The sequence below is a fragment of the Malaclemys terrapin genome, chromosome 18 (genome assembly GCF_027887155.1).
Source record: "Malaclemys terrapin pileata isolate rMalTer1 chromosome 18, rMalTer1.hap1, whole genome shotgun sequence".
Taxonomy (NCBI): domain Eukaryota; kingdom Metazoa; phylum Chordata; order Testudines; family Emydidae; genus Malaclemys; species Malaclemys terrapin.
The window spans coordinates 21,557,140-21,566,689 of record NC_071522.1 but is presented as its reverse complement, the minus strand read 5'-3'; the positions used below and the strand labels follow the sequence as shown (position 1 = coordinate 21,566,689).

Sequence of the window (9,550 nt, the reverse complement as noted above, 5' to 3'; positions counted from 1 at the left end):
GGGGGGAGGCGCAGGCAGCAGGATGTGCCCCTGCAGAGCCAGCAGGCCGGCCCCTGCGTCCCCCCTTCCTGTGGGCATGGTGGCCAGGGGCTGTATGGCCAGGGGAAGCCCAAAGGATCAGAAACTCCCCCCGTGCAGCGTGCGGAGGGTGCTGGCTGGGTGCTCAGTTCTGAAGGCAGCGCTGTCGCCAGCAGCAGTGTGGGGGTGAGGGTGTCACGGTGCAGTATTTTGCCAGCCTGGTGCTGACGTCAGAACTGGGCAGCTGGAGAGTAAAACTAACTCTAGTTCTGCCGCTAATGTGCCACAGGCAGGAAATTGGCCCACCGAAGCCCATCCAACCCCATGAGATGGGCCTGATCTGGTCTCCTGTCCACGGCACGCCGGCTGGTGTCACGGGCTGGCTTTGAGAGAGACTCCGCGCAGGACTTCAGCAAACGCAGGGGCAGGGAATCGTGTGTCATCCTGTGTGGTTTGCAAGTGACTAAATTTAAACCTAAAACCCGCAGCCCGGCCCTCCCCCGTGAGCATGTGCAGGTTGGCTCCTTATCTGTAAATCAGCAAGAGACTTTCCAGCCTCAGTTCTGTCCCCTCTGGCCACCGGTACATGTGTGGGGGAGACGTAGATTCCATTCCTTCATTAGCATTTATTAATAACTATTCCTCTCCATCCCCTTCCCCACCTCCACGCACACGCCAACGCAGCCATGGAAATCCCTGCCGAGGGCTATAAAATACAGAGGCAGGCGACGGGGAAGCCAGACCATTCTCGGCCACCCACTGTAGAGCAACCTGCCTCTGCTGGAGCCGGAGCCAAGAGAGCCTGCCTGGAAATGAAGCTCACCTCCTCAGCCCTGGCAACGCTGCTCCTTGCCGCTCTCTGGACTGAAGCCCACGGCGATTCCTGTAAGTACGGGGTCTGCCCCTTCCCTTACTCTACAGAGCCCTGCCTTGCCAGCTCCTCCGGCCCAGGCATTTCCAGCCCCCAGGGTTAGGTCCCTGGAGCTTTGGAAGGGCAGTGGGTGAAGCAGAGGAAGGAGGGGGTGTGGGTGGGCCCTGCACTGGGACTCAGGAGAGCTGGGTACAAGTCCAGTCTCCGTCACTGAGGCTGATTTCCAAAGCTGCCTGAGGGGTTTGGCTGCCCAGGTCCCACTGAAATGCACCAAAATCCCCTAGGAAGTTTTGGAAATCTGAGCCGGACCCTTCCTGGGCCTCAGGTTCCATCTGTAAAATGGGGATAAGGCTTTGTGATCTGGAGGCCGAGAGCTGCCAGCTCCAGAGCTCAGATATCGATAGCCCTTTATCCTAGGCTCTGAAAGGCATTCACCAACATCCCTGAATTAACCCTCGCCAGCCCCCGGCGGGAGTGTCAGTACCGTTATCCCCATGCTGCTGGCAGGGAAACCGAGGCACAGAGCCGCAAAGTGACAACCCAAATCACTCAGTGGCAGAATGGAGAATTGTCCATTTCTTGTGTCAGTGGAGGGCAGAACAACAACAATTAACCCGATTGTGGAGGGGCCGTGGCAGCACCCAAGAATTCCCTCCTGCTCCCAGAAAGGGGGGTTGGCTACTAATGAGCACAGAACTAGTCAGTGTACGAAATTCTCTCCAGTCAGCTCGTTCTTGTTACTGAGGGAAGGAGAACTAATTCCCTTTCTCTTCTTTTCCCAGTCATCAGCCAGAGCAACACATGCTGCATGAAAGATAATTTTGTTCCCCGAAGAATTTCTCCAAAACACATCAAAAGTTGCAGACCCACAGGTCCGAACTGCTCCCGCCAGGCCGTGATGTGAGTATCCCGGGGCGCCCCCCACACGGGGTCGATGTGTCTGTTTCATCTTGTGTCCATAGCGCTGCCAAATACAGTCAAACAAAATGCCACCAAAGATTGTTTCCCTTTTATATGCAAACCCAGTCATTTGCTCTCCCACTCCGAGGTCTTTACCACCTCTGCTACTTTGTAGCCGAGCGTCAGTATCAGCGGTTGTAATGACTCTGTCCTCTAATGCTGAAATTCCAGGACTAAATATTCTGCGGTACTTTTACAAACACGGAGTCAAGTGTTGTATATAATCAAACATCTCCCTACAGGACCAAAGTGCATTGTGGGACGGGATAGCTTTGTGTTTTTATGGTGCCCCTGCACTGCCTGTGTTGCAAATGCTGAAATAAACAAACAAGGGGGTCTCGCGGCCGTTAGCCTGACTCCATGGGGCTCCGTTACAGAAGGCAAATGGAAAGGGACAGTCACACCCTTGCTAAGGGGCAGGTGTCACTGGGTGGCGATGCTGGCAGATGCTAGAGCCTGGCTAACTGAGGTTCGGGGGCTGTAGGAGTCAGAGATGCACTAGAACTGCATGTGCTCCCCCAGCTCGGGGCTAGCAGGGAGCCCAGCCCAGCTCGGCAGGGTCAAGGTGCACAGGCCGAGGTCTGTGGGGGCTCTGGTTACAGTAGGGGAGGGGGGCTGTAGCTCAGGAGTGGGGGGCGTTGGCAGAGCTGGGGGGTGGGGGATAGGCAGCCTAGGACAGCAGTGTGTTGCCCAAGCAGCCGGGGGATCCTATTCCAAGGTGGCAGCGCGGCAGGCCATGGTCATGGTGTATTGACCGGTCTGCGTGGGGAGGCCATAGATTGCAATGGGGCAAGATGTAGCAGGTCCGATTGAGGTGTGTTGTCAAAGCTGGGGGAGGCAAGTGCCCACAGCAGCAGCCCCAGAGCCCAGGCAGCTCTGTCAGCCTCCTGCGTTCAAGAGACCCGATTTCACTGCAGAACCAGACCGTTCCCAGTGCTCTCAGTCACTGCCCTGCTGCGTGAGCTGTGATCAGTCTGGGTGTCACTTTGCATTTGCTAAGGGAGCCAGGCTCATCTCGCTCTCTCTCTCTCTTCACAGAGTGACGCTCACACAGGGGAAGGAAGTCTGTGTTGATCCCAGTAAGATACGGTTAGCCACATGTAAAGGAAAGCAAGAAAAACCACTTGAAGACACCCAGACTGCACAGCTGAGACAAGAGAAGCTGGACACAGTGTAACGCCCACCGTTATTTATATGGACTGATGTGTACCAGTGCACGGTTTTGAGAGGCTATTTTTCTAGCCCTGTTTATTTAAGGAGAACCCCTCCCATTCCCTCCATCCCTTCTGTGTCCCTTGTCCCCCAGTGGCCCCCTGCCAACACTACTGTCATTCTTTGCAGATACAATAAAGTCCAGTGTTTTCTAACATGACCCAGTGCTTCTGCTTCTGTGAGTAGGAAATCTCGCCCCCCCCCATTTCCTGGACAAGGCTGGGCCATGTCAGTATGTTGTCACTATGGAGACCCACAGATGGTCCATGGTGTCAGTATGGGGACCCAAAGATGGGCCAAGTGTCTATGGTGTCACTGTGGAGACCCAAGGATGGGACATGTTGCCATAGTGTCACTATGGAGACCAAGGATGGGCCATGCCACCATGGTGTGTCTACAGAAGGAATTCGCCCCACTTACATTTGGCTGAAGCTGGAATAGGATCCCAGTCATAGACCTGATTGGGGGGGGTGAGTTCTCCCTTCCCATCTCTGAGCCCAGGACCCAGCCTTCCTGCTGTGGCCAGAGGCTGCTCTGGCAGAGGAAGGGAAAGAACATCTCAGATTTGGGAGGCGGCTCTGGGGCAGGGTCGGAAAGGCTGAAATGTCTGGTCCCATCAGTCATTGAACAAGCCCAGCTCCCCCCTGCCAGAGCTTGGTTGCTGGCTGTGAGATGCCATAGGTGGGAGGGGAAAGGAGCAGAATCTGGGGAGACAGGGATCGGAGAAGAAGGTTTCAGGGACAGGCTGTGTGGCAGGAGAAGAAAGGTCACACACTCACTTACAGAACCTGTAACTGAACCCAAGAGTCCTGAGTCACACCATCCCTCTGCCCTCAGCAAATAGTTGTGAAACCCATTGGCAACGTGTGTGTCTCCATCCCCCTCTAGCACCAGGTCCTCATGAAAGATAACAGTCTTCTACTGCTACCAGTCACTCCATTACCTCAAGTGGTAGAGGTCTGTGCTGTGGATCTAATGATACCCAGCAGTGGAGCCATGGTGGCGTGGCAGTGGCAGGGGCGAGCCGCCCAAGGGAGTACCGAAGGTCCCAGGCGGGATTGTACTTGTCTGGCTAGGGCTGCTGTGTTTGACGTGCCAGCTCAGATATGTCTAGACGTGCTGCTATTGCCCCTCCCGATTGCTGTGTAGACAGACCCTGAAACACTCCAGCTCTCACTCTCTGATGCCATTCCTGCCAGCCAAACTCCCCCAGACCCTCGAACTCCCCCTCCCCCTGAGCCCGGGCAGCTACCGCATTTAGCTCTCTCCTTTCTGATCTCTCAGGCGATTGTTTCTCTGGCCTCCCAGGGCAACTAGCAAAAATCCATGAACCACCATCCGCAGCCCCAGGAACATCAGCGGCCTCTCTCCGCTCCTGGCAATGGGACAAATTGTCAGAGCCCCACGGACTTGGGGAGTTCCTTGAGCTTGGTCCTCTGTTCACACCCTGCCCCCTACACACACACAAACACACCCTCCCGCTTGTTCTTCACACTAAGACCTTATAATTAATGGAGATATCCCATCTCCTAGAACTGGAAGGGACCTTGAAAGGTCATTGAGTCCAGCCCCCTGCCTTCACTAGCAGGACCAAGTACTGATTTTGCCCCAGATCCCTAAGTGGCCCCCTCAAGGATTGAGCTCATAACCCTGGGTTTAGCAGGCCAATGCTCAAACCACTGAGCTATCCCACCCCCTTGTCTTGTCTCCAGGGCTTCCCTGGGGTCCTTCCATGTTGCCTGGTAAATGTCTTCTTTATTGGCCTAGCAAAGCGAGGCCTGACACTCGGTGTGTCTCGCCTTGTCTGGCCGGCTGTACGGCGATAACTTTTGAACACTGAGCGATTTCCAATTTCAAAATTCAGGGGTGTGTAGAGACACAGGGATCTTCAGGGCTCACCAAAAAATGAACTGTCACATACGGTCTCTAATGAAAGTCTGTGTCACATGACCATAATTAAGGGTACAATTTAGTTACTGATGCTGTGGAAGTCACGGATTCCGTGACTTTACTGGACCTCCTTGACTTCGGCTCAGCTGTCAGCAGCGGGGGTGGAGTTGGGGCTATGCACCCCACATCCCGCCTGCGGCTTCACCCAGGGCTGGATCCGGGACCCCTGCCCTCTGTGGCTGCAGCTAGAGCCTGGTCTGTATGCCGGCCCCCCCTTCCCCATGTGGCTTCAGCCGGAGCCACTGCTGTGTGCCCGCTGCCCCCTCCCCCATGACTGCAGCAGGGGCTTGAGCCAAAGCCTTGTCCCCCCCTCTCCCCCCCATGACGGTTGGGCTGGGACTGTCAGTCCCACCTATGAGGCTCCAGCTCTCATTCCTCCCCCCCCCCCACACCCCCCCTCCCGCAGCCCTCTCTCCCTCCATTATGTTTAGTAAAAGTCAGGGACAGGTCATGGCTCCTATGAATTTTTGTTTATTGCTCGTGACCTGTCCCTGACTTTTGCTAAAAATAACCATGACAAAATCTTAATCTTAACCATAATTATTGTGAGATATATGCCCAGATATAAGAGACGGCTAAGGGGAGATATGGCTGAGGTCTATAAAATCATGACTGGTATAGAGAAAGTAGATAAGGAAGTGTTGTTTACTACTTCTCATAACACAAAAACTAGGGGGTCACCAAATGAAATGAATAGGCAGCAGGTTTAAAACAAATAAAAGGAATTATTTCTTCACACAATGCACAGTCAACCCATGGAACTCCTTGCCAGGGGATGTTGTGAAGGCCAAGACCATAACGGTTCAAAAAAGAACTAGATAAGTTCATGGAGGATAGGTCCATCAATGGCTATTAGCCAGGATGGGCAGGGATGGTGTCCCTAGCCTCTGTTTGCCAGAAGCTGGGATTGAGCGACGGGATGGATCACTTGGTGATTCCCTGTTCTGTTCATTCCCTCTGGGGCACCTGGCACTGGCCACTGTCGGTAGACAGGATACTGGGCTAGATGGACCTTTGGTCTGACCCAGTACGGCCGTTCTTATGTTCTTATGAAAATGTGTGAGGAGTTGTGTATATATGCTGGCAATTATGTTCTTGTCGTTAGAGGCAGGTCCCAAAAGGTAGCGTGTCTTGAGACAGGAAATGGGAAACACTTCCCATGTGGGATGGGATGATGAGACGTCCTACAATGGCATGTAGCCAATCCGTGACTGCTACCAGCAAATATCTCCAGTGTCCGGTGATGGGACACGAGATGGGGAGGGCTGTGAGTTCCTACAGAGAATTCTTTCCCAGGCGTCTGGCTGGTGGGTCTCACCCACATGCTCCGAGTCTAACTGATCGCCATATTTGGGGTCAGGAAGGAGTTTTCCCCCAGGTCAGACTGTCAGAGACCTGGCGTTTTTTTTTGCCTTCCTCTGCAGCATGGGGCATGGGTCACTTGCTTGTTTGAACTAGAATAAATGGCCAGGCTGCACCCTTGGCTCGCATACACTCACCCCCACTGTGGCAGCCCGGGCCCGCCAGCTTGTAGCACTGGGATGGTGCCCTCCTGACCATGGCGCCCTGGGCGGTCGCCCACATCACCCACCCCAGGGCTATCCCTGTTGTGGGTTGTGTGCTGAGCCTAGCGTCTGCTGGGCTAGGCTGAGAGCTTCCTACTCAGGGTCTAGCCTGCCCTCCTGGGATCCCTCATCCCTTTAGGGAAGGGGGCTAGACAACGGGATGGGGCTAACTCGGGGTGAACAGGGGTTTAAAAAGCCAGCTCCTAAGCGACCAGAGGAGGTAACAAACAGGAGCAGCAAACAGGGGAGAGTGAGATCCAGATACACCTAATAAACATATGCCAAACTTAAGCCAATAACCACCTGCTCCCCAAACAAACAAATCCGGCAAGAGTAAAACAAATGCAGGCAGAGGTCCAGCAGCAGCGCGGGGGCTAGCCAGTTTGTTGCACCGAAAGCAGCACGTCTGATTACTCGCCTTGTGGGCAGGTGGCGTATGTGCATTTGGTGCAAGCAGCTCCTGGCCCTCAGAGACGGAGCATGGGCTGTTGAGACCAGGGTGGCTGAACGGGAGGAGCGAAGGGAGACAGACAGGTACATAGATGAGACTTTCCAGGGCCCAGTAGAGCGGGTCCCATCCCCAGTCTGACAGCCTGTAGCGGGGTGATTGCCCCGCTCCTGCCCTGAAGGGCTTAAAACAGCCCTGGGGGAAGGTTGTGGCTGGGAGCTGCTAAGCTGGGCTGATTGGGAAGTGGCTGCAGCTGGGCCGCGCCCCAATCAGGCCTCAGCTGGCCCTATATAAAAAGGCTGTGAGGCAGAGGCCAAGTAGTCTCTCTTTGCCTTCAGAGAGAGAAGGGCCTGGCTGCAGGGAGCTAGAAACAGAGTGGAGCAGGGCTGGGGAGCCCCAGCCTGGAAAGCCCCAGGCTGCGGCCTAGCAGAAGGCCAAGGGATACTGGGGGTTGCAGAGAGCAGCCCAGGGGTAGGCCAAGGCAGCAGGTCCAAACCCAACCTTGCCAGTGATGAGTAGGCTGATACTGCAGTCTGCCCCAGGGTGTGGGGGCTAGACAGTGACTGGCAGTAGCTGTATGGTGAGGTGGGGATAGGGGGAGACCAAGAACTGTGGGGGTACTGCCAGGGGGCAGCACCCCAGGCAACAGGGCACCGGGTTGGGGAGGGACACGGAGGCCAAGCAGTGGCAAGGGGGATCACCAGCCTGCAGGGGGTACTCCAGGATGCTGGAAGAGCTAATTCCTGAGATGACCAGCAGGAGGTGCCGCAGGGGTGAGTTCGCTCCTCTACACAGCCTCTGTGCTGTTGAGGAGGATGAAAGTCTCAGGGACGGAGAACATCATGCTGGAGTGGAGGGAAATGCCCCCATAGTTGGGACCCTCCTTCCAGATGATGTCATGGTGTCCTCTGGCCCTGAGGATACGCTTCCAGGGGAGGGGACCCTAGTTATTAGGAAAAGATAGGTAATAGACATGGGGGATTTGATTATTAGAAACATAGATAGCTGGGTTTGTGATGACTGGGAGAACCTCATGGTGACTTGCCTGCCAGGTGCGAAGGTAGTGGACCTCTCAAGACCTCTAGATAGACTTACGTGCAGTGCTGGGGACGGACTGGTTGTCCTGGTACATGTAGGTACACATAACATAGGGAAAGATAGGAGAGAGGGCCTGGAGGCCAGATTTAGGCTGCTAGGTATGAGATCCAGGACCTCCATGGGAGCATTCCCTGAATTGCTTCCAGTTCCATGTGCAGGGCCAGTTAAACAGGCAGAACTGCAGGGTCTCAATGTGTGGATGAGATCATGGTGTACAGAGGAGGGGTTTAGGTTTATTAGGAACTGGGGAACCTTTTGGGAAAAGAGGAATCTTTAGAGGAAGGATGGGCTCCACCTAACCCAAAACAGAACCAGATTGCTGGCCTGTAAAGTTAAAAAGGTGTAGAGGAGTTTTTAAACTGAGGGCTGGGGAAAGCCGACAGGTGTGGAGGAGCACACAGCTCAGACAGAGGCATCCCTTAGGGGAGGATCTATTAATGGGGATTCTCTGTGTCCTAGTCAGGGCCGGCTCCAGGGTTTTTGCCGCCCCAAGCGGTGCAAAAAAAAAAAGCCGCGATCGTGATCTGCGGCGACAATTCGGCGGGAGGTCCTTCGCTCCGAGCGGGAGTGAGGGACCGTCCACCGAATTGCCGCCAAATAGTTGGACGTGCCGCCCCACTCCCGAGTGGCCGTCCCAAGCACCTGATTGGCAAGCTGGTGCCTGGAGCCGGCCCTGGTCCTAGTAAGGAGGAGAGGAGAAAAGCTGATAACGTACAGCTAGGAGCAGAAGAGAAACAGCCAAACGAAAGAGACTCCCATTCAATGGCATCACATGAAGGCAGATAACTAAGTAGTGACAAATGTTGTAAGTGCTTGTACACAAATGCTAGAGGTCCAAGTCCTAAGATGGGAGAACATAAGTGCCTGGTATTAAATGAGAATATTTATATAATAGACCTCTCAGAAACTTGGTGGAATGCTGATAATAGGACACAGTAATACCAGGGTACAAAATATATCAGAATGACCGAGTAGGTTGCACTGGTGGGGAGCAGTGCTATACGTGCAAGAAAGCAGAAAGTCAAATATAGTAACAATCTTAAATGAAACAAATTGTATCATAGAATTTGTATGGACAGAAATTTCATGCTTGAATCATAAGAGTCTAGCAGTAAGGAAATACTCCTGTCCACCTGACCAGGATGGTGATGGTGATTGTGAAATGCTCAGGAATCATAGAATATCAGAGTTGGAAGGGACCTCAAGAGGTCATCTAGTCCAACCCCCTGCTCAAAGCAGGACCAATTCCCAGCTAAATCATCCCAGCCAGGGCTTTGTCAAGCCGGGCCTTAAAAACCTCCAAGGAAGGAGACTCCACCACCTCCCTAGGTAACGCATTCCAGTGTTTCACCACCCTCCTAGTGAAATAGTTTTTCCTGATATCCAACCTGGACCTCCCCCACCGCAACTTGAGACCATTGCTCCTTG

At 54.1% G+C, this 9,550-nt stretch overlaps 1 protein-coding gene across 1 annotated transcript; it reads left to right on the top strand.

Annotated features, from left to right (window-relative positions):
- Positions 1-830: 830 nt before the first annotated feature.
- On the top strand, positions 831-3,026 carry LOC128825857 (interleukin-8-like). Its single transcript, XM_054008693.1, has 3 exons — positions 831-903; positions 1,672-1,789; positions 2,888-3,026. Exons 1-3 carry the CDS (start codon positions 831-833, stop codon positions 3,024-3,026), a joined length of 330 nt encoding a protein of 109 aa, XP_053864668.1.
- Positions 3,027-9,550: the final 6,524 nt, after the last annotated feature.